At 41.9% G+C, this 26,465-nt stretch overlaps 1 protein-coding gene across 3 annotated transcripts in view; it reads left to right on the forward strand.

The window, feature by feature from the left end:
• The window catches only part of LOC124721610 (ras-related protein Rab-3), an 832,513-nt gene that overhangs the window by 778,729 nt on the left and 27,319 nt on the right, over nucleotides 1-26,465 (forward strand). For all 3 annotated transcript variants that reach the window (XM_047246662.1, XM_047246661.1, XM_047246663.1), the window contains 2 exons: nucleotides 16,429-16,547; nucleotides 19,307-19,478. In XM_047246662.1, coding sequence (XP_047102618.1) covers nucleotides 16,429-16,547; nucleotides 19,307-19,478 — 291 coding nt within the window. The remainder of the gene's footprint in view (nucleotides 1-16,428; nucleotides 16,548-19,306; nucleotides 19,479-26,465) is intronic.

The raw sequence follows: 26,465 nt of genomic DNA on the forward strand, positions 1-26,465 counted from the left end.
GTGACGGTTTTTGCGTAAAAGATCCTGTAATCGCAACAGAATTTGAACTTTTTACTGCCATCCGGTAACTTCTTTGGAATAACGACATTTGCACTCCATAACCTATCAGCGTGTTCTGTTATTCAAATGGTTCAAATGGCTCTGAGCACTATGGGACTTAACATCTGAGGTCATCAGTCCCCTAGAACTTAGAACTACTTAAACCTAACTAACCTAAGGACTTATTGATTGGCGACTCCATAGTGTCCTGTGCACTACGACCAGATAATGGGTATACTTGGAAGGAGAGACAGCATTGGTCGTATATTTTTGTTTATTATCGCAAAATCGATTTTCGGTCACTTAGTGACCATCTTCAGTGCTGTAATTATAACTTAAATTAGTAAGCACTGATGTCAATAAGCTTACGGCGATCACATAGACTCACTATCACATAGAGTCTATGTGATCGCCGTAAGCTTATTGACATCAGTGCTTACTAATTTAAGTTATAATTACAGCACTGAAGATGGTCACTAGGTGACCGAAAATCGATTTTGCGATAATAAACAAAAATATACGACCAATGCTGTCTCTCCTTCCAAGTATAACCTAAGGACATCACACACATCCATACCCGAGGCAGGATTCGAACCTTCGACCATAGCGGTCGCGCGTTTCCAGACTGAAGCGCCTAGAACCGCTCGGCCACACCGGCCGGCGTGTTCTGTTATTCATTCTGCGAGTTCCTGATCAATAATTTTTTGGGAACACGTATCTATATCTACATCTACATGACGACTCTGCAATTCACATTTAAGTGCTTGGCAGAGGGTTCATCGAACCACAATCATTCTATCTCTCTACCATTCCACTCCCGAACAGCGCGCAGGAAAAACGAACACCTAAACCTTTCTGTTCAAGCTCTGATTTCTCTTATTTTATTTCGATGATCATTCCTACCTATGTAGGTTGGGCCCAACAAAATATTTTCGCATTCGGAAGAGAAAGTTGGTGACTGAAATTTCGTAAATAGATCTCGCCGCGACGAAAAACGTCTTTGCGTTAATGACTTCCATCCCAACTCGCGTATCATATCTGCCACACTCTCTCCCCTATTACGTGATAATACAAAACGAGCCGCCCTTTTTTGCACCCTTTCGATGTCCTCTGTCAATCCCACCTGGTGAGGATCCCACACCGCGCAGCAATATTCTAACAGAGGACGAACGAGTGAAGTGTAAGCTGTCTCTTTAGTGGGCTTGTTGCATCTTCTAAGTGTCCTGCCAATGAAACGCAACCTTTGGCTCGCCTTCCCCACAACATTATCTATGTGGTCTTTCCAACTGAAGTTGTTCGTGATTTTAACACCCACATACTTAGTTGAATTGACAGCCTTGAGAATTGTACTATTTATCGAGTAATCGAATTCCAACGGATTTCTTTTGGAACTCATGAGGATCACCTCACACTTTTCGTTATTTAGCGTCAACTGCCACCTGCCACACCATATAGCAATCTTTTCTAAATCGCTTTGCAACTGATACTGGTCTTCGGATGACCTTACTAGACGGTAAATTACAGCATCACCTGCGAACAACCTAAGAGAACCGCTCAGATTGTCACCCAGGTCATTTATATAGATCAGGAACAGCAGAGGTCCCAGGACGCTTCCCTGGGGAACACCTGATATCACTTCAGTCTTACAGACTGGGGCGTTGTTACTAGTGGGTATATGATGCGTAATAGGTGTCGCTGGTAAAGGACCTCTTTTGTTAAACAAATATAAAAACGGTAGTGACAAAGCTTCAATTGCTTTCATCGCTACCTTGCAACTGACTCATTCACTTTCGTACGTAATTCAGATGCACCAACGGTTTGCTTGCGGCTCAGGTCATAACATGACCTATCTATGTCTTCTTCATGTAGAACATCTAAACTGGGAATCATCGAGTCTTTTGGCAGATGACATCGTTCATGTCAAAATTATCTATGTTAACAAGAACCATAAACTCTTCATTTAAACAGTATTAATAATGCGTGCTATGCTTCTGCGTACCAAACGATATAATTTATCTAATTCTTCGCTGCTTTGTAGTAACTCTTCCACACACAAAACTTCTTGTGGTGCATTGGTATCTACGGGCACCCAAACCATCTTTCGCTTACCTGGTGCTACGTTATCATGGGAACCAACATTTACCGTATATGTTCGCAAATGCACCTTCGTGATTGGTGTACCGTGCGATACTGCCTACCACGAAAGATCGATTTTGGCATGACGTGTATCCACAACGTGTAGTCCGAGAATCGCAGAATAACCTTTCCCAACATTTGACAACAGTCCCATATTCTACAATGATATTTTCACTCTACAGCAGACTGTGCGCTGATACGTTAACTTGCTGGCAGATTAAAACTGTGTGTTGGACCGAAACTCGAACTGGGTTCCTTTGCCTTTCGCTGCCAAGTGCTCTACCGATTGAGCTACCCAAGCACGACTCACGACCGCTCCTCACAGCTTTACTTCCGCCAGTGCCTCATCTCCAGTCTTACAAACTTCACGGAAGCTCTCCTGCGAAATGTGCAAGACAAGCTCTCGTGGAACAAGAGATACTGCGGAGACGTGGCTTAGCCACAGCCTTGGGGGGATGTTACCAGAAGGAGATTTTTCACTCCGCAGCGGAATGTGCGCTGATATGAAACTTCCTGGCAGATTACAACTGTTTGTCTGACCGAGACTCAAACGCTTGACCTTTGCCTTTCGAGGGCAAGTGCTCTAGTACTCGAGTTTCGGTCCGGCACACAGTTTTAATCTGCCAGGAAGTTCAACACTTCCATACACTCACGAAAACTCTTAAAAATGGTTCAAATGGCTCTGAGCACTATGGGACTTAACTTCTGAGGTCATCAGTCCCATAGAACTTAGAACTACTTAAACCTAACTAACCTAAGGACATCACACACATCCATGCCCGAGGCAGGTTCAAATGGTTCAAATGGCTCTGAGCACTATGGGACTCAACTTCTGAGGTCATTAGCCACCTAGAACTTAGAACTACTTAAACCTAACTAACCTAAGGACATCACACCCATCCATGCCCGAGGCAGGATTCGAACCTGCGACCGCGGCGGTCTCGCGGTTCCAGACTGTAGCGCCTAGAACCGCTCGGCCACGAGGCCGGCGAAAACTCTTAGCTTCGAAGTTAAAGTAGAGCAGTGTTGTCCCTAATGACTTCTAATCATTGTCACCTACTCCACATAAGCTGTACCATAGAGATTCTCTATCTACCCAAGAGGTCCAAACTAACGCCTGACACGTTCGCACCTGTGTCTACTAAAAATAATGTTCCTTGCGCTGTGCTATGCCTAACAGGCAGCTTTCCGTCTCTCCATATGTCTTTGCAGTGTTCTGTTATACTGGGAATACCTTCCTACAGACGTTGTGTTTAATAACCCATTTTTCTCATGATGGTTTCCTCGTTGCTTGTTCCTGCAATCCCGCACCTTATGACCTACTTGACCACACTCATAACAATCGGTTTGGCGACATTGCTTGTGCAGATGACCCTTACGTCCACATCTGTAACAGTTAACGTCAGAAGGGAAGACCTGATGGCCATTATGCCCTTTCGGCGCAATATCTATTTCCTCCAACCGTTTGGCGATCCTAATAGCTTCGGACCGGTTAGATGGATTCCTATCTTGAATTTCCGTGGCATATCTGCGGATATACACCGTAAGAAAACATCGAAAGCCCCATTTTGCAGTTTCACGCAAGGTAACTTCATCAGCTTCTGCTCTTTGTGTCAGCTAGTATGTTAATGCATTTAGCTTCGTTATTCTGTCTCAAGAAGGTTCCACTGAAAAATTCGTTTTCTGCATTAAACTGCTCAGGGTCTCTCTCAAATATCTCGTGCTGTTTTGTTTCGGTAGCGCTGTCGGAAACCATTAGCTAACCCCTGGAATTTTCCTGCCTTATTAAGTACCTCATGATACACGTGCTTTAGCTTCACCCATTAACTGTAAGTTAGCCATGCGCAATCATGTTCCAGTAGTCAAAATCGCACAACTCAGCGGTAGCTAATACATATTTAATGAACACAAGAACATTCTCAGTTGCTTTTCCTGAAGAAGGCTTTATTAAATTTGCTGCCTACAGGCAGAGAGGAGATGAGGGTCCACTTAACGCCATCTTCGCTTCTCCTGACCCTGACTGCAATTCTTGTACCACAGCTCGTAGCGTTTCAAATTGATTCATTTTCCCCTCTTCGTTTTTACTCGCTGTGTTAAGATAGTGTCAGTTTCACCCTCAGTAGCAGCACCTATTTCCACCACTTTTCTGATTCTACTAGTGCTGTTATAAAAGAAAATGTGGGAAAAATACTCTTATACTACACACAACAACAAACAAATTAATTCCTATACCGGGTCATAAGCTATTCTGAGCCAAGCGTCCAACCCTCCTACAAATATACATGTAACTGGTACTCACTTAGTGCATGGCAACGGTCTGATAAATTACAAAATTCGCGCCTTACTGGCATTAAATGCATTTCCCTGGTATTACCTCTGAACAATAAGTCTGCAGGTTCCTGCAGTTTCACAAACACTATGAAAGTTGGACTGCCATATCTGTATTTTGACATGGAAAAAACAAGAACAAAATCAGAAAGGCCTACAGAAAAATACTCCCTTATGCCACTGTATTGCTTCGGGATGGAAATCCAGACGGTGAAGACGATGATCCTGCAGGCGTAGCCCGTGCACCGAGAAAGGACAGGGATGCCGGTGACCGCTTACAGGTAGAAGTTGGGGGCAGCGATTAGCGCACCCTCCCCCCCCCCCCCCCCCCCGTGACAGGTGAATAGTGCATCGAGCATCATCATTTCAGCTCAACAACCATAGGTAGACGTCTTCACATCTTCTCATCAGTGGTTGCGAGGTCAACAGCTCACAGCGTCAGAGTCTGGTAGATCAGATAGATAGCAGTCTCAGAGGCGAAAGTCATCTTGGTGAGTGGTAACGGCACATCACAGGCTCGGTCTCGTAGCTGGTGTACGGTAATGTAGAAATTGGAGTCTAAGGGTCGGAAACCTGAGTATTCATTACTACTAGTCTGAGGCAGAGATGTTAAGTTGTACCGCGATCATCAGCGGTCTTCACCACCCACTGTTTTTTAAAAATAGCTTTCAGGACCTCAGCTTGTTGCTTTTCCGCCATATCATCAGGTTGATAGCTGCTCTTGCGAAACTTTTATTTTCTCCTACGAAATCAAGGAAACTCTTACAGTGATGTGATATAGCTTCTGCTCGCTTAGGTCATGTTGCTAAGTTTACACTTCAAGCTCTTCACTCGCACTAGCTCAGGCAATCTCTTCCAGGTATGTTCTGTTTTCAGCAATGTCTGCTTTGTGCGTTTTGTTTGCGACATGGGGAACTGCTGGCTTGCTCTTGCATGGCGCTGGCTGGGAGGCCTTCCAGAAGATTCTACATTTTCCGCTAATACATTTCTGCTACGTGACAATTTTCTAAATACAAAATTTAAACATGGCGAAAGACAATGGTGGAAGAAGGTTACACACACACACAGAGAGAGAGAGAGAGAGAGAGAGAGAGAGAGAGAGTGAGAGAGAAATACAACTTTGATAGGTTACACACACACACACACACAGAGAGAGAGAGAGAGAGAGAGAGAGAGAGAGAGAGAGAAATACAACTTTGATATCGGGAAAATGCGATCTTCGCACCATAGATTTCTCATCGCAAATGAAAGTTTGATCTTTGCGCCAAAATAAAATTATTTATAAAAATATTTAAAGATTCTGAGTACAAAAACAAACAGGTTGCTAATAGTAATAAGCAAGTATAATCACAGCTATCTGATCGCAAATGAAAATTCGATCTTGCAACAACAACAAAATCTCAAAATATGTAAGATTTTGGCCACAAAACACACATATAGCACTACTGTCAGTACTTCGTTGTTCTGTAAGATTTAAAAAAATACATGGATAGTACATTGGCACTACTGATATAATTTACAGGTACACTCGTGATGACTAACATTCAACATTTCAAGGCACAGTAGGCTCGGAAATTAAATGCTTTCATCTCTACATTTTGTATATTACGTATCAAACTACAGACAGCCTGCTTGTTGGCACCACTGAAGTAAATTAGAACATAGTCAAAGAACATAGCTCGAACTTTCTACCATGCATTAAATTTATTTTTAAAAAAAGACGCACCGTTGAAAGAGTTGTCTGAATGGGTCAGAAATGGGTCGATGTGATGTACAGTACACGTTTGTCCACCTCTGGCCATTATGAAGGCTATTGTTCGGCTTGACATTGACTGACAGAGTTGTTGGATGTTCTCCTGAGCGATATCATCCCGAATTCTGTCCAGTTGGCGCATTAGATCGTCAATATCCCGAACTGGTTGGAGGGTCCTGTCCATAATGATCCAAATGTTCTCAGTTGAGGAGAGATCCGACGACCTTGGTGGCCAAAGGAGAGTTTGGCGAGCATGAAGACATGCACTAGACACTCTCGCCATGTGCGAGTGGGCATTATCTTGCTAAACGTAAGCCCAGGATAGCTTGTCTTAGAGGACAACAAAACATGGCATATAATATTGTCGACATACGGCTGTGTTGTAAGGGTGCCGCGGGTAGCAACCAGAGGGGTCCTATTATGAAATAAAAGGGCGCCCCAGATCATCACTCCTGGTTTTCACGCCCTATGGCGGGTAACAGTCAGGTTGGTACCCCACAGCTGTAGGGAGCATCTCCAGGTCTGAAATCTCATTGCCGGAAGTAGAATTGTCTACAGTGATGAGTCCCACTTTGATCTGAGCCACGAAGACCAGCAAAGACGTGTCTGGAGACGATCGCCATTCCCATGTTTCTGCCGACAATACTTTGGGTCCAGCGGGCTGTGTGAATTTAAAAGAAGTGAGTCATGTGAAACCCAATTTGCATTATTCTCACATGACATCCAGAAATCCTTGACTGAAGGCAGTCACATAAATGCAGTACTTATAGACAGCCAAAAATTATTTGGCTCAGTATCACATCTACGCTTATTATCTAAATTACAATCGTATGGGGTATTAACCGAAATTTGTTACTAGATTGAAGATCTCTTAGTAAGAAGGGAGCAGCATGTAAGAGGTTGCGGCGCAGCACGTTACTTTTTTACCGCCCTGCCAGTGTCCAGCAATGTTCATTTGTCTATCTAAAAGCTGTAGTAGAAAATACTAGACCACTACTGTCTACTGCAGGTCGCAGCATACATCGAATTGTCTGGTAAACGGGATGTGGCTAGCTACTGAAATAAATGTTTTAACTTGGCAATGTAAATTTTCAGGTGCATTTTTACGACAAAGATCACAGTTAATACTGCCAAGTCAGTACTAAGTGGCAACACAATGTAAAGTTCACACGCACACCACAATCACACACGTAGCCAGTTTATGGTATTTACACCCGTTACCGAAGCTAATAGAGTTCACCGGATCGTTTGGTTATGAAAATGCTCACTCAAATGTTGTGCACTCTGCTCTACATGTAATACCTGTTACAGTCTTAGATCGCACAACATGCCACGCGGTTTTTAACCAACAGTCAAAAGCAATAATTTTGATATTCCGTTCGAAATTCCACACGACTTGCACTATACAGTTCACTTAAACACACTTTGTACTACTTCGCGAAGTCGTAATTAGCATTTTTCCGCGATTTTACAGTACTTTCGTCGGAGCTGCTCTCAATAAGATGTTACTAGTTCGAACCCTCAGCCCCGACCCCCTTAGACCACACCAAAGGCTTTGTTCCCAGCATAGATTGGCGCGAGCCTGCATTTTTCTGATTGGCTGATATCACAAACAGCAAATCAAGTTGCAGTATTATCCCGCGCTAACCCGCGCTTTACTTCAATGACCAATCATAGTAAAACATTTCTTTCTATGGCAATTGCTAAATAAATAAATTTAGAAAAATATCAAATATAAAATTACTCCTTCTGAAATTACCGATTAATTTGTGTTCTACTCACGATTTATTAGTACCATAAACTGACTGCACATTTAATTATAGTAAATCCCCTGTATAGTTTAATTGGTACTTCGTGAATAAACAAAACAATTTTCATTTACTTCTGTTCTTCTTCGCTCATACAACACTCACACTGCTAATTACTACACATATAAAACAATTATAATTATGCAAATACATTAAATATTAATCAAACATAACTTTACAACATTGTTTTGACTACGACTGCTAGCACTGTCCGTCAACTGCTGACCTCTGCCGCCTACTAGTACAACTACGTGCAGCTCTGTAACTCAGGTCCATGTCAGCTGGTGACATCTGTCGATGACTGATGCCTATAACGATATCGTCCTAACAAGTGACAGGAGCGATGCGAAGGCGCTACGCCTCAAGGTGTGAAGAGTCATTGACAGACTTTTTGCAAATGATACTGTTATGTATAATCAATAACTTTCCGAAAAAAATTAAACATTCAGTCAGATATTGATAAGATTCCAAAGACTAGAAACTTGCTCCAAATTTTCACAAATATAAAACTGTGCATTTTACAAAATGAAGAAACTTAGTATCTTATGACTACAATATCAGTAACTCACACCTGGACTCTGCCAGTTCATACAAATACCGAGTTGTACCAATTCGTATGGATATGAAGCGGAAGAATCACATAGGATGTGCCATAGGCAAATAAGGTGGCAGACTTCGGTTCATTGGTATGTTAAACGTAAAATGCGGTGAAGTCTATGGGACCTGTGCCAAACAGAACTAAAAGGGGTATTGATGTTTAGAATCAATAGCAGCACAAATGGTCACAGGCTTGCTTGATCCATCGGAGAGCATCATGGAGATGCTGGGATATTTAGCCATTATAATGGCTAGAGGTAGTATTACACAATTTTAGTGTTATGTCCCATGGGAGTTACTAAATTTTATCTTGTGCACTTCTTAGCACTCAGTTTCTAAATACAGTGTTGGGTCTTGCCCACTCGTCTCGTATATAGGGTGCCTAAGGCATGTTGCGTTCTCGGAATGCTAAACAACAATTCAAGCAAATAACGTTAGTAGTTTTATTTCTGTAATGCAAATTGACAATACTTCAGTTGTATTTACAAATGTGTCCCAAATGACATGCAAACAGTAATAGTCTTCACTATAGACAAAGTCCAAGCACTTGATATGGATCACTACAATGTGTTCTGCGAGTGCCAGTCAACAACAGTCCACTGATGTCCGTATACGGAGCCGATCTGAGCACTATTGTCTGGCGGAGGCTGGCAGGAGTGGCGCTTATATTCACTTCTTGCAGAGATCGCTCCTGGCGCAGCACGGTCCTTTTCAGCGGACTATTTGCTGACGTTTGCTCACCGCCTTCTCTGGTATTCGTCCTCTTCGTTCCATCGCTTGTCGTTACGCCAGAACATTCATCTGCGCCGAAGCGACGGACCGTCGTCTTGTAGGGAGTGCGATCACGGCGGGGGATGCAAGAGTGTGGGCGCAACGTCGGGCCGGAAGCTGTGGCTGCAGGGGACGTCAAGCTTCCGGCCTGCGCTCTGGCGGAAACGTCCCCCGGAAGGGTACGCGTCCACCTCCTGCTGCCATGAATCAGACGAAGAAGGCGGCGACTGCTGCAGTGTGGGTGAGTCCAGCTCAATCGGTAGGACGAGAGGAGATGGAAGAGGCGAAGGCTCCGTCTCCATGGGGTCATGTTGCGGTGTCGTGAAGACAACCCCTGGCGGCTGCTGTGGTCGCGCTGTCTTCTGGACCTGGGAATCTGGGGGAAGAGAGACTGAAAGCTCATCGTGTACATGACAGAGGCAATGCTGATTTTGATGGCGGCGCTGCAAGGCATCTGGGCCTGAACCAAGATTTATGCAAGCGCCATGTCGACGGACGATCTCGCCTCACGCCCACCGTCTGCTGCGGCTAAGATTCCTGTAAAAGACAATATGATGCGGCGCGAAGCGACACTTGCGGCTTTCCTTCGGCGCTGGATGCTGAGGAGGGTGGAGCAGGTGGAGCAGTGTGCGATGGCGGCGGCCGTGAAGCAATTCCTCCCGCGATGGTCCACCTCGTCGGTGCGAACGATATGAGGCGAGAAACAGTTGCAGTGATTGATCTCTGATGTGCGCGGAGCGAAGTTTGGCCATCTTCTGCTCGAATGTCCTGACAAAACGTTCCGCTTCGCCGTTTGACTGTGGATGGAACGGTGCACTAGTTAGATGCTGCATGCCATTGCGTTCACAGAATGTTTCAAATTAATTTGACATGAACTGAGGGCCATTTCTGACACTATTCCTTCAGGTAAACCTTGGAGGGTTGTCGAGTTCATTGGTACATCATGAGGAAACTTGCTATACGAGTGAACCACAATCAATCAACGAGTGTTCCAGAAAGGTCCCCAAAGTCAATGTGCACACGTTGCCATAGCGATTTTCCGCACATGCGTGACACTCTGACGTCATCTGTTTTATCTGGACGTCCATACCCTGCCCAGTACAGTGTCGACGCGCTAACTGTTCAGTACAAACAATCCCCCTGTCCCCTTTGTGAAGTAACTGCAGCACTTCTTTTTGCAAAGCTTTAGAGATCAACACACGTGACTGTCCATTGTCATTTTGAACAAGAATTGCACCTTTCTGTACAACTAGGCTACGCCGACGTGCAAAGTATAGGCGCACTACAGAGTCCTTTATGCTATTCAATGAGTGAGGCCATGATGTGCGAATGTATGTTAGCAAATTGTTCAAATCAGGATCAGATTCCGTGGCCTGTGTAATTTTCCTTTAGTTCAGAGGAAATGACTGAAGCAATTCAGAATCCTGAGCATCGATGTGACAACAAGATGCAGAAGAAACGTCAAAGTCAGTATCAGGGCCAAACGGAAGACGTGAAAGTGCGTCCGCATTACCATGTTGAGCTGTCGGACGATACACTATCTCGTACTGGTATTGAGGCAACAGCAAAGCCCATAGTTGCAATTTTTCGGCAGTTCGTACAGGAGCCGGTTTAGTCGGATGAAACAAGGACTGCAAAGGCTTGTTATCTGTAGAATTTTCTGCCATACAAATAATGGTGCAATTTGCTCTCTAAGTTTTTGAAAAGCTACTTGGCACTCATCTGCCCAAACAAAGGGGACATTCTTGCGACGCACGACGCAAGCGATGCAACGGAGCTGCGATTTGTGCAGCATTCGGTATGAATCCAATATAATAGTTCATTTTCCCTAAAACTGACTGCAATTCTGTGATATTGCAAGGAACTGGTTGGAAGTGAGACGAAACAGAGGTATCCACATGGGAGAAAGTGAAATTAGGATGTTTTGCGGATATTTGACGGTGATGTACAGAAGTATGGAAAGGAGACTAGCGAAAAATATGGGAGTATTCAAACCGCCAGATATTTTGGAGAACAGTCGTGAGGAACAGACTGAATCTCCAGTAGTCGAGGCAAGAGGAATGGAGTAGTTTGAGCGGCTCAATATGCTGATGGGGCGGATGGTATCACTCATATCAGGTTTCGTGAGAGGGAATTTTGCCTTCAAAGTGTCGCCTGACGGTCACGCTCTGTTGCACTGAAGAATAGCTACTGCGTACACGTGGCAGAACATGAATAATGAACCACTATATTTATTATGAAGCCCTTAATTTTATTATTAGTGTGTTCATACGACTTTGAGGTGTATTTTCATTAAATTGCAGTCTTTATTATTCCGAAATTATCGTTGTTCCTAAATCACTTCTATATTATCACCTAGAATATGCATAAAACGACTACGAAAGTTTATTGTTACTATTAATTTCTCCATGCGCTCCACAACTGTTTGTTTAATTAATGAAAAGGCTTCTCCAGCTGCTCTGTAGAACTTTATTTAGTCCACTGCCGTTTGAATTTTTTGTTAAGCCATTCTCAAGGGGATCTGAAACTGTCCTACATCAAATAGTTGTATACAGGCATATAACTGTACACTCTAAGACAAAAAGAAAAAGATGCACCACGAAGGAGTTAGACAAATTCGTCTCATATTCATTCTCATACAGGTATCGACGTAAAATGTAAAACAGTAAAATTTGGTTGCCGATGGATGAATGTGTGACGCTGCAGTGCAATTTCACAATGCGGCTGGAAAGGATAGTAAACAGGGGACATGACGCTACGAGAGCATAAAGTCTTTGGGAATTGCATTCCGTGCACTCAGTTGGGTAATAACTTTGCCTCGCAGACAGACGTATGGACAATACACACAGATATCAGCATTTGACAGAGGACGTGTAGTTGGGCTCAAAAAAGCCAGTTGGAGTAACCGGCGAATCGCTTGACATTTGAATAGAAGCGATGCCCCTATTCATCGATGTTGGCACGAATGGGTGAACCACGGCTGAACGCAGCGGCAAGAAGGAAGCGATCGATCAAGAGGGACGAGAGAACGAGAGGACCAAGCAACTGTCAGAGAAGTACTCAGACCCCCAGATTCAACATTATCATCAATCCGACGTGCAACTGGTGCTTCAGTGACTACGATAAACATTAATAGGTGGCTCATAGAAAGGGGGAGGGAGGTGAGCTCATGGCACCCCTTGTGCCGACTGCCATTGACCTGTATACACCAATCAAACCGTTTGCAGTGGTGTAGGGCACAATCGAACTGGAATCTCATTGACTGGAGTGGAACTGTCTTCAGTGGTGACTCCTGGTTCCAACTGAGCCCCGATTACCAGCGGAGTGTGTCAGGAGACGCTCCGCACAGCTGTGGGATACCAACCCGACTGTCGTCCACCGTATGGGGCGACAACCGGGAGTGATGGTCTGCTATGCCATTTTCTTTCATAGTAGGACACCGGTTGTCATCGGCGCCATCCTTATAGTACAGCAGTACGTCGACGATATTCTACGCCCCGTTTTGTTGCCCTTCATGGTAAGCCATCCTAGGCCTATGTGTCAGCAAGATAATGCCAGCTTACACAGGGCGAGAGTTTCTACTGCTTTTCTTCGTGCTTACCAAACCCTACCTTGGCCAGCAAGGCCACTGGATCTCTCCCCAACTGAGAAAGTTTGGAGCATTACGGACTGAACCCTCCAATCAGATCGGGATTTTGAGGACCTAACGCGCTAATTGGATCGAATTTGACATGATATCCCAATCAATGCCAAGCCTAATAACAGCTGGCATAAGAGACAGATGTGGACCAACGCGTTATTGACTCGCTTAATTTGTGAAACTCTGTCTCTTCAACATATTAACCAATTTTTCTGAAATAATAATCAATTGTTTGTCAGTAGATGTAGATCACATCCACCGATTTCCGTTCCATTCGGATGATTCCTTCGTGGTGCTTCGTTTTTTATGTCTCAGAGCGAATTATACAGCCTCAGACCACTAATTCTCACGATACCGTTAGACAAGTAAACTTTTAAATCTACCATCTGTTTTTATAGCTTTTGGACATTATTTCTAACCCGCAAGTTTTATAGTCCGTCTGTTCATAAACATACGGAAACCATGTTTTCTCCATCTTCAATTATGTACCTTCAAACATTTACCGTATGTATGGCAACTTCAGATGCAACTGCGAATGGCTTAACAAAAAAAGCCGAAATCGGCAGTGAACTAAATAAAATTCTACAGAGCAGATTGAGCGACTTCTTCATTAATTTATTGTTACTGTTCTATTTTTCATTTGCGTTCTATGCCCAATTAAATCCTTGATCAGAATAACAATGTGACTGACAGTCTAGTACAGCTCAGAGTCGAAATGGAGTGACATTGCCACATCACAGTAACTCACGCGCGTAATATGCCCTCAATAAGAATAGCTGTGCGGTGCCATACAGGGCGCATTTGCACAATCCCCTATTTACGCCTTTTATTCAGTTCTTTTCGCAGCGTCATACTGGGCTTAACATTTCCACTGCCGGCTTCAGCTATTATTAAACGTTCCACGCACATAAACAACGAAACAGAACCAGAGCTAATAAGACACTGGCCGCAAGTATCCTTTGCTGCAGACTGGTAAGTGACGACTGAGGTGTCGGGGTGAAATGGCAGTGATGAGCATGACGGAGAGTGGGACCCATGTTATTCCCCGAATGGTGTTGCTGTGATAGCTGTTCTCTAAAAACTAGATTTAAATTACTTTGTTGTTCTGAACTAGGAGGCTCTCTCTCACATGCACACACATGACAGGGTGCTCACATCACCAGTCACAACATTTCGCAGCAGTATAGATGAATGGAAGAAATGAGGAATAAAATATAACAAACATCAAATTTAAGATCGTTTTAAATATACTGACAGGCAGAAAAGAGGAAATGAATTACTTTTAGTTATTTAATAGAAGGAAACACAGACATTGGAAAATAATGCTGAAATAGTAACTTTTCCCAAACTATGTAATACTGTAGCCATGCGACTGTCACTGTTGTTATCATAGCTCCTATGTCGAAATTAATTCTGCGAAATGAACGTCCTGCCAAACAAAACACCACAGGATATTCCTTCTTTTACATTGTAACCTATGTTGCTTTTCAACACACCCTCATATATACACTATATGATTAAAAGTATACGGACACCTGGCTGAAAATGACTTAAAAGTTCGTGGTGCCCTCCATCGGTAATGCTGGAATTCAATATGGTGTTGGCCCACCCATGGCCTTGATGACAGCTTCCGCTCTCGCAGGCATACGTTCAATTAGGTGCTGGAAGGTTTCTTGGGGAAAGGCAGCCCATTCTTCACAGAGTGCTGCACTGAGGAGATGTATCGATGTCGGTCGGTGAGGCCTGGCACGAAGTAGGCGTTCCAAAACATCTAAAGGTGTTCTATTGGATTCAGGTCATGACTCTGTGCAGGCCAGTCCATTATAGGGATGTTGTTGTGTAACAACTCCGACATAGGCCTTGCATTATGAAAAGGTGCTCGATCGTGTTGAAAGGCAATCACCACTCCAAATTGCTCTTCAACAGTGCGAAAAGCAAGTAGGTGCTTAAAACATGAATGAAGGCCTGTGCAGTGATAGTGCCGGTAAAAAAAAAATAAAAAAAACAAGGGGTGTAAACCCGCTTCCATGAAAAACACGACCACACAATAATATCACAATTTTATTGTTGGCACTGCACACGCTGGCAGATGACGTTCACCGGGCATTCTCCATACCCAAACCCTGCCATCGGATCGCCACATTGTGTACCGTGATTCGTCACTCCACACAACGTTTTTCCACTGTTCAATCGTTCCATGTTTACGCTCCTTACACCAAGCGAGGCGTCGTTTGGCATTTACCGGTGTGATGTGTGGAGTGTGAGTAACCGCTGGACCATGAAATCCAAGTTTTCTCACCTCCCACCTAACTGCCATAGCACTTGCAGTGGATTCTGATTCAGTTTGGAATTCCTGTGTGATGATCTGGATAGATGTCTGCCTGTTACACATTACGACCCTCTTCAACTGTCAGCGGTCTCTGTCAGTCAAGAGACGAGGTCGGCCTGTACACTTTTGTGCTGTACGTGTCCCTTCACGTTTCCACTTCATTATCACATCGGAAACAGTGGACCTAGGCATGTTTAGGAGCGTGGAAATCTCGCGTACGAATGTATGACACAAGTGACACCCAATCACCTGACCACGTTCGAAGTCGGTGAGTTCCGCGGAGCGCCCCATTCTGCTCTCTCACGATGTCTAATGACTACTGAGGTCGCTTATATGGAGTACCTGGCAGTAGGTGGCAGCACAATGCACCTAATACGAAAAACGTATGTTTTTGGGGGTGTCCGGATACTTTTGATTACATAGTGAATACACATTTGTATAATATATGTGGAATTTGTTTCTGTTTCACTTTTAACAGTATACCATGCAGATTTCATTTTATTAGAGACTTATTTGTGCATCAAATAGTTAAAGTACTATCACACACAGAACAAAGGTCACACAATTTACAGACACGACTTTTCTCCCTTAAGTACCCGTAACTGACGACTGTGGCGACAGGAATGACATCCAGCCACAAGTAAGATAGATTTGCCAGATCTTGAGTGCAGCGAATCCTACACAAGATGGGGTTATCGCTAAAAAGAAGAAGAAGTAGAAGAGACATATTTGTGCGTGGTCATTTGTCGTTATGTTTCTTTCTTTCACACCTCCATACAAGATGTTGCAACATGCTCTGGTAATAGGCCTAGCGTCGCATTTTAGTGATATGTTCTGAATATACATTCATTTTGTTAATTTTCCTCATTTAATTCAAATTCACAAAGAACAATTGAAACAAACTGTAGCTGAGAACCTATTTTACATTATGCTTTACTTCATTGCTGACTTAGTAGAATATGTGACACTGCATTGGAAGAAATTGTCTACTTCCATAAAATCAAACATACGATTATTTTAATTTCAGGACACGGCAGGACAAGAGAGATATAGGACGATCACTACAGCATACTATCGAGGTGCCATGGGCTTCATTCTGATGTATGACATCACCAATGAAGAATCTTTCAACAGTGTTCAGGACTGGTAAGTAAACAACACCAGCAAATAAAACAGCCATGTTGTGTGATTGTAAGAATATAAATAGAACTGTCATATCTGTTTGTGCATCAGGCCACACAGTCCTTAAGAGACTTCACTAGCAGTAGGAAACAATACACAGTTGTGACAGGGTTGTTAGCTTGTAACATAAGGATAAACATAGCACAGAGCATTTTTCATAATCATGAAATCAGTACAATGTGGTTTTGTGCTATTGCATAATGATATGGTAGGTGCAGTTAAATGAGTCTGATTGCAAGTGACTTTTGACTTCTGCTCTTAAGGACTACAACAGGAAACTCAAATACGTCAGTTGGTAGATACAGAACACAACATTCCTTCTGTTCGGTAAACAAAGTTCCATGAAAATTAATGTATACTTAAGTTTAACATGATATGAATCTAAAACATGTTTTTACATGTTTCTTATAGTGAAAATTAAGATCATAGCTGTTTTACAGAACTGCATTGCTGACTGTAACAGCAAATGTTTTCTTGTTTAACTGAATGAGTGGGAATGTCCTTCAGTTTACCTAGTTATATATAAACTAGAAAGTAATTTCTTGCTGCTATTTAAACACTTTTCATAACAAGTTGATTCAGAAAACTCAAGAAATCTTAAAGAAATTGAAACCATTATCTGTTCGTCCTGAAGTCAACCACATGAAGAATAAGGTCTTTTGAAAAAAATTAAACAGATTAATGAAAGTTTTTAGGTCTAAAATATAGTAAACTTCAAGACTATGCATGGGTACCACACCAATTTTCTAGTTTTTGCCGTAATTTAAGATCACGTTACAAGAATCTGATAAATCTGAATTATAGAAAAATAAATCTAAGAGCTAATGAAATACCCTCAATATCAGTTATATGTATCATGACCAAAAGATCCAGTTGTTGAAAGATCATTGTTTCCTTTCACTTTCGTAACTACAAGAACAAACAAATACAATATCATGTTCCATATTTGCTATATTTTTAAAATGTAGCTTCATCACTATTCCTAGACACGAAATTTTGTTAATAGTTATTTGGTTATCGAACCAGAGAGGCACATCACACATAAATTTATACTCTTTCCTCTGAGGCTAATCCTGTGTATTTTGACCTTACTGAGCATGCAGGATTAGGAGTAACTTTGACTTCCAAACAAAAACATGTGTAACATGATAGGCACCTATCTTCCATTCTGAATCAGTGATTCCAAACAGTAAATAAATAAATAAATTGGAATGAGGATCATTGTTTTCGTTTACATGTATCTTGTACATGATTTTCCACTGCTTATCACAACATAGGACTTCATGTTCAATTGCACAACTCCACAAATTTTGAATTTTTTAATTGTTTCGATAAAATAAAGATAAGGTAGACTAGAGGAAATCTGACTGCTGAGTATAAATGATGTGTACAAATAAGTACTACTGTTGATTTGGATTCTGTATGTTTCTGGGGTTTCCAGTAATAGTGCAAATAGTACTGCACAGTCAGAATCTTCCTTTAGTTGTAAATTAATAGTCACAGTAATAGAGACATAAACATTTTGTAGTGATGTAAACCCAATATAAAGAAAAGTATCTCATGTATACAAATTAGGTACAATTTACTATGTGAAATAAGCGAGACCACACTGCATCCTACACTGTAGGGAAGTATTTCAAATGTGAGTGGCAAGAACTCATTAAAAAATTGAATGTTATATTTTTGATTTGCAGTACAGTACACTTTAGAATATATAAACCATATTTGTTGCTATCTGCGTAGTTTTGTCAGTTACATTGTGAACTACACATTCAAAAATTACTTTCTTGGGTCTCTCTCTCTCTCTCTCTCTCTCTCTCTCTCTCTCTCTCTCTCACTCAATCACTAACTCACACACACACACACACACACACACACACACACACACCACAGAGAGAGAGATAGAGAGAGAGAGAGAGACCCACCATATTCTGTCATATTAGAAAGAAAGTAAGTTGAAGGGATATGTAAGTAATAGCATTGTGAAACGAACTGCTGTAGAACATTACACTGTAACAGGATACTAATAAACATTTATGACTGTATAAATATTGTAAAAAACTCTATTGCGTAATGATATTTCTAACTAATCAAATAATTTAAAAGTAGTAGGAAATAATGATGCGCAGATTAGTTTCCCTGAGATGTTAATTACTGATATTGAAATGTATATTACAGGCAATGTTTTAAGATGTTCATAATTAAAATCCTGAGTACAGCTCTATGATCCATAGGACATTAGCCAAACTACTATATAATGTGCTTTATTTAGCCCAGTCAGTGCAACACTATGCTTTAAAATTGTGGAGCAAAGCAGATAACAGTTGCAAGGAAAAGATATGCATAGATCACAAGAGAGTAATATCTGAGTGATGTAAATACAGAAACCATTTGTATGCATGTCATAAAATGAATCATAACATGTCAGTTAAATCACATTCCTTTATTCAGATGCTTGTCAGGTATGTAAACAAGATAGTTGTGAATTAGTTAACCTGTTTACAATACAACTTCCACCCTGTGTACGTGCATACATCAGTACAGTTATCTTCCGCCCCCTCTCAATAGTGTAAACAATTATCAAATATTTAAGTAAAACGTTTATTAAGTGTATATGATGATTACCCTACTTTCTTTCTTATATGCTTGATTTTAATGACACTGGGAAATGCTTCTAGAGTTCATTCTGCTTACTTTATTTAATGTCTCCATTTTTCCTGCAGGGTGACTCAAATAAAAACGTATTCTTGGGACAACGCACAGGTAATCCTAGTTGGAAATAAGTGTGACATGGAAGATGAAAGAGTAATCAGTTTTGAAAGAGGAAAGCAACTTGCAGAACAACTGGGAATTGAATTTTTTGAAACATCAGCTAAGGAGAACATTAATGTGAAAGTAAGTTATTGTTACCTTTAATAATTTTATGTATAAACGATGGACACAATTCATTAGTATGTTATACAGGGTGGCGCAGTGCTGACTGACATAATTTGGCCTCGAATGTTGTGCATGCGCAGTAGCTCGTATTGAGTGGCAGAGAGGTGAAGCGTAAGGAAGAGGAGGCTTATTGGCAAGTGCTGTGTCTTCCATAAAACACACAAACTCTATTGCAGTCGACTAGCTTCAAGTGACACCAGAAACTCCCACGAATAGATGCTGTTTCAAAATACAAGCACATCAAGGTTCTCTCAAAAACGTGCTGGTATTGGCACAATTAACTGTACTAAAATGACGAAAAACATCATATTGGTAGTTGAAGAATTTTGCTGTTTTGCTGCTTTCATATTATAATATCGTCATATGTTAGTATGTAGTTTCAAAGTTATGGCTTATTCAAAATTTATCAGTGAATGACATATTGGCGGCAAAAGCCATCAGGATATACTAAGAAGAAAGACACTGTCAAAAGCTGTAGGAGTTCTCCATATCGATAGTGTAGTAGTTAGGGGCATGGAGCTACGTTGATGTGCTGCTATATTTATTTTTTTTTAAGCAGAAAAATGCTACTGTTGGGGCCTCTTCAAAAGCTCTTATAGAAAAGTGGGGAATCACCTACCTCAGTCCTCGCACCACCTTTCTCAACAAAAATTTCTACTTGCGAATTTATTCGCGCTTTTTTAACACATAACATTCTAAGACCTTTCACCCAGTCCCTCTTTATATTTAAGTCTTCATACTCAGCATCTCCTTCTCACTGCCACTGTCTATGTATGTCGCTCTCCCACTGTCTCCTTTTTCTTCCGTTGATTACATTGTATACCACTGCCATTGTCTTCTCTCTCACTTATCCTCTCTCCTTTTGTCTTTTGTTTTCCACTGTTACTGTCTTCCCATATCACAGAAGCTCATAAATTCTGGGGCTCCAACCTATTTCTTCTCCTTTACCTACGTGTTTAAAATTTTGGACCAAAATTCTGCCTCCCCTATACCTACATGTTAAAGTTCACTAGTCTGGGAAGGTCTAGACCCTCCAAGCCTATGTATGGTGTCTATTCATCCGTGTTTTTTGACATGACCTTTCTCTTCGGCTCCCACTGCTATTGTCTTCATCCACCTCTGCCCCCTTCACTGCCACTTTCTCTCTCCCACCATCACTATCTCCTCTCTCTTTGTCTCCCACTGGTATTGTCTCCTCTCTCTTCCACTGTCACTGCCTCTTTGCTACTCTTTCTCTGAGCATAAAAAACCGCGAATATGTTCGCATGTAAAAATTTCTGGAGAGGAAGGCGGAATGAGGATTGAGCCAGCTGGTTCGCCACTTCCCTGTCAGACAGGACATGAACATATCCGCTATTTTGTGCATTTTTCTGCTGGTTCCCTTCTTTTCCCTGGTACAGCAGGGTGTGTTGCTTATATGAAACGTATTGTATAGGTCAATAATGTTTCGACTGTTTACTTGTATACTTCGACACATTTGTATACTTTAACACATATAAGAATCAGATAAGTACGCATAATATAAGGTTGAGATAAAATCGTTTGCTTCAAATTTTTTTCTGGAGACTTTGCTCATCGATTACAATTCATTAAAAATGTCCATCTTATGATTTGTTTGTCAAAAGAGTTAAAAAAGGTATCAGAAATACTTTTCCGCCTTAGCAGTCTTTCTAGTATTAAACAATTTTTGACAGTCGTTTTAAGTTCTTTTCCGGTATATTAATGCCATTTCTAGCCAATTTCATGCCACTGCAGTACCACCTTGGGCATATTTCTATAGGTGTGAAGTGTCCATTACACAGAGACAGCGAGACATACAGTTTTATCAGTGAACGAATTCTTACTAAAAACGTAGTTCGACGATCTCAGAACTCTTTTGATGACCATAAAACACTTGCTATGTGTTCACTACATTTACGGCTCAGACAGGATATTACGTGCATATTTTAGGTCCATAAGCGCAGAAAATTTTAACTTATGGATGTCGGTAACGGATAATGCAATCGGAAAAAGTTTCAAGGTTTCCCAACATCATTTTAAGAACATATGGTAAACATTTCGACAGTTTGATATGAATAGAAATTATATAAGTGGCTATCCCTACAACTGATACTTTTGCTACCAAATAATTATGTTTTTTCGGATGTATCTTCGTAAGTAATCCATGGCAGGACTCGTGCAGAATGAAGCATCAACTGGGTGTACACTTGCTGTTTTATTGCTATTAAATGAAACAATGCACACGTTATCATCTAACATCATGGCTGTCCAAAATAAGACTGCTTAAACACTAAAGATATAACAAACATCACTATTCTTTATTCTGATATATATATATATATATATATATATATATATATATATATATATATATATATATATATATATTCTGTAAAGACGTGTTTATCACAGGAGGAAGAACGCATTTCCTGACTCGTGTTTATTGAACTTAATTTTCTTGTTTTGATGAGTACTACCAGCTCTGAAAGTATTCGACACTTCTTTGAACATCATCATTATATATTTCAGTCGCATCCTGCTAGTGAAGTCCCCACAGAGTCCGCCCTCCACCCCTCTTGTGCGGAGCAAATGTGTAAGTTCCTAATGGAGCAAACTGCTGAGGTCATCGGTCCCTAGACTTACACACTACTTTAACTTACGCTAAGGACAACACACACACACTCACTCATACACACACACACACACACACACACACACACATACACACACACACACACACACACACACACACTCACTCATACACACACACACACACACACACACACACACACACACACACACACACACACATCCATGCCTGAGGGAGGACTCGAACCTCCAGTGAGAGAAGCCGCGCAATTGGTGACATGGAACCTCTAACCGAGCGGCCACTCCACGCGACTTGTGCGGAACAATAGGGAAAGTGAAGGTGTAACAGTTGCTTCTACTTTGCTACGAAATATTCAGGGTGGAGAGGGGAGTGAAGATGGCGGCCGAAGTGTGAGTGCGGGGGGTAGACGAAGAGTCTGGTGAAGAGCCCATGTAGTGCCATCTCATAACATCACATACTCGCACATCGCAAAGTCACCTTGGTAAATCTATGGTACTCCAGAAGAAGATTTCTGATGTTGGGGATATGTTGTCTGAATCGTTGAACCATTGTTGGCAGTTCAGCTGTATCAGATAATGCCACAGAATCGGTGAACTCCGCTTCACCATATATGATCTTCGCCAGCGAAGCTTGAAAGTCCTCTGAAAGCACTGCAAACACCAAGAAGCACCAATGGAAGGGCCTCTGAGCATTGTCCGCCATGACAGATCAGCAACGTCTTAAGTGCGTGGTATAACTGCTGTACCAACCCTTTGCTCTTTGAATGGTAAGTGGTGGTGAGAAAACGTTTTAATCCACAGAGGCTATACAATTCTTTAAACAATGCCGACTCGAATTGCCATCCTTGGTTCGTTGTTATGATGGCAGAACGACGAAACCACGAGCTCTACACATGAGCAAAAGCCTTAACCATTGTCTCAACTGTAGTGTCCAGTATGGGGACTGGCTTCACCCAGTGCGTGATGTGATCGACAGCCGACAAACTATACTTGAATCCACCAGAATCAGGCAGCCGAAGGAACAAATCCAAGTGTCCATACTATAAACTGTCCTATGGAATGTCATAGTGGTGGAGCTCTGGGCTAGCATGCCTACCTGTTTAGCAGCATTGGCACAGAATGTAGATGTGAGTCCACATCTTAATCACGCTTCACATCCTGCCAAACAATGTGACAGGTTGAGGAGATTATTAAACATGAGTCATCTCATCTGTGACGCAACCAGCATTCGAACTTCCCTCGCGATATATCGCACCAGACTTGTCTGTCCGATTTGGGGAGTCGACAGCACTCGAAAAGAAGGCTGATGGCTGATCAATGTGTTCTACAGAATTTCTTTGATTTTTATATCTGTCTCCTGCCCTAATGCAAGTTCATCGTAGGGAAGGGCATTGATTCTTGAGAGCAAGTCTGCCACTCCATTGACGGCCCATTTAATGTGTTACATGTTGATTGTAAACTGACTTACATTGTCCAAACTGTGAGAACATAGTGTGTGTGTGTGTGTGGGGGGGGGGGGGGGGGAGAGGGGGCAGTCCTTTGTGACGTTCTGTGCAGCCTCTGCTAGGGGTTTTGATTTCTGAAAATAGTGAAGGGCCTACCCTTCACTTCTGATTTGAAATAACACACTCTCTTGTACACTGATAACAGTTCTCAGTAAACTCTGTAAGTTTCTGAGAAAAGAACTGTAATTGTTGTTTAGCTCCAGTGACCAACTGTTGAAGCACTGCACCAATAGCTATATCGCTCACATAGGTACTGATAGATAAGCAAGCTTCACCTACGCGATGTACTAGAGTCAGCCTGCTGGAGGGACAGTTTGATGTTATCAAAGGCCCTGAGCATTTTGTAGTCCACATTAGCATTTGATTACCACTTTTGTTCTTGCCTGCCAGTGCGTCTCTGAGAAGAGCTAGAGTTGCCACAGCCTGTGGCAGATGGCGCCTATAAAAATGTTGTTCCCAAAAATCTTCTTAATTCTTCGTGGGTTCATAGCCGAGACAGAACTCGAATCAATGCTGTTTTTTCTGAGGTGGGTCAGACCCCAGACACATTAACCACGTGTCACATATATATGACTTCTTCCTGGCATAGCTGTCACTTGTCCATATTAATCTCAAGGCAATGACGATCAAGGTTATAGAACAAAGGGCGAAGGTGTACCTAATACTGTACTAGAGACACCACAAAAAAAACAAAATATCATCGACGTATGAACAACAAGAAGGAAGAGTCTTAAAATTTTATCGATAAAGTGTTGCCACGTCTGCTCGACGTTTTTTACACCATATGGCGTGGAAACCAACTCATACAACATAAGAAGTTTAATAACAGCTGTCTGAGCCATGGGTATCTGGAGATATGCTTTTTTTGCAATCGATTACACAGAAGACAGGTGCCCCTGCCGAGGCACGAGAAAAATGCAGAATGTTGGTAGTGGGGCCCATGTCTGGTGCCATTTATGCATTTAGCGAATGGTAGTCCCCACAAATTCTAAGAGACCTGTACTTCTTGGAGACCAAATGTATGGGCGCCGCGTAGAAAATGCTGAATTTTTATTGGCTAGTATGTTAAGAAGCCAATCAGATCATCTCGAGCACTTCTATACTCACGGTATTTCTAATGTAATCCAATCAGATTACCACATATAATTTCGACCAGAAATCTCGTAATTCCGGAACTAAATAAAATTTAATGAAAACAAAATACGATTTCTTTCCACATAATAAATAACTAATGAATTTAATACTCAACGTCCCTTCTGGCTGCCTCCTACAAAATTAAGCTCACTCGGATATACGTCACAAATTCCCCTATTGCACAACAACTTTCTCACGCACACATTAACGTAGTTTTAATACAATATCACATTCTCACTTTACGTATGTCCTCCCTTCGCTCTATGTCTCTTCAAAACACTCACTCAACTAAAACACGATGAAATAATAATTTTCCAAACTACTTTTAATTATCAAATAACTTACGGCTTTGCTGCCGGGTGACGTCGTCGACCACCGCCGATATTTCGACAGGAGCATACCCTGCCATTCTCAAGGCACAAATGCAAGGAGGATGCAATGTGCAAGAGAATTTAATACCTCGGTTCACAGAGGAGAAACAAGAAAGATACCACACACAGAACAAGTAACCGTAGAGTCAACACACAACCAAAGATAACCACATCAGAAATATCGATGGAGACTATTAATCAACAGGCGAGGTAGCACTAATTCTGTCCCTCTGTTTTTTGATGACAGACAGAGCCGGCTTCCAAGCAGCATTTAAACAAAATCCACCATCTCTGTTTATAAGGTTGCTTGATAGTTTGATTTCAACAGTTTCCTTAATAACACTATCCCAAAAGCTGGACGTGCAAGCCAGAATCTCCGTGTTGTATTCCATAGGATGATCGGTGTCAAGGCAATGTTCTGCAATAGCGGAGTTGCTCGGCTGTTGAAAGCGTGTGTGACGCTTATGTTCCACACACCGGTCTTCCACAGTCTTGATTCTCTGACCACTATATGACACGCCACAACTGCAAGGAATACGATAGACACCAGCTTTACGCAAACCAAGATCATCTTTTACGGACGCCAACAGGGTCTTAATCTTAGAAGGTGGTCGAAAAACACATTTCACATCATATTTCCGCAAAATACGGCCAATCCTGTTGGAAATGCTTCCTGCGTAAGGCAAAAATGCCGTAGACTTTGGTGCCACTTCGTTGCTATCGTCACTCACCCGTTGCATAGAAGGCTGATAGCGCAACAGCCTCTCACTATAACCATTCCGACGAAATGTGGCTTCGAGATGTGATAGCTCAGCTGCCAAACTGAGCTGGATGGTGACAACTATCTGCGAGCTGATCGGCGGTGGTCAACGACGTCACCCGGCAGCAAACCCGTAAGTTATTTGAACATCCAATTCGCCGGGAAAAATTAAGGTCTCACATACTTTTAATTGCGTCAGAAATATGTGGTAATGAAACTAAAGACAATTCCCGAAAATTTGGTTATATGAACCTATCATCGTGGTTGTAGTTTCATTTTATACTATAGATGAACACATTTCAGTCCCTGGCTCAGTTTCACAATGCCAGCACGGTTATTATGTGTTTTAGGTAAAAATTTATATCTCTAAAAGTATTAAAGTTATTGATTTGAAACTTTAGCAGTTTGGTTTTATTATCCATAGAATTTTGTACACTCATTATGAAAAAGATCGATTAACATTTAATAGTACTACTTCACATTCATAAACGTACTGCGCTACACTGCTCGCTCGGCCCAGTAGCCAGCGTCACTTGTGCCAGCGTGAGAACCAAAATCCGCTCTC

Source organism: Schistocerca piceifrons, chromosome X (assembly GCF_021461385.2).
Source record: "Schistocerca piceifrons isolate TAMUIC-IGC-003096 chromosome X, iqSchPice1.1, whole genome shotgun sequence".
In the NCBI taxonomy this organism is placed as follows: domain Eukaryota; kingdom Metazoa; phylum Arthropoda; class Insecta; order Orthoptera; family Acrididae; genus Schistocerca; species Schistocerca piceifrons.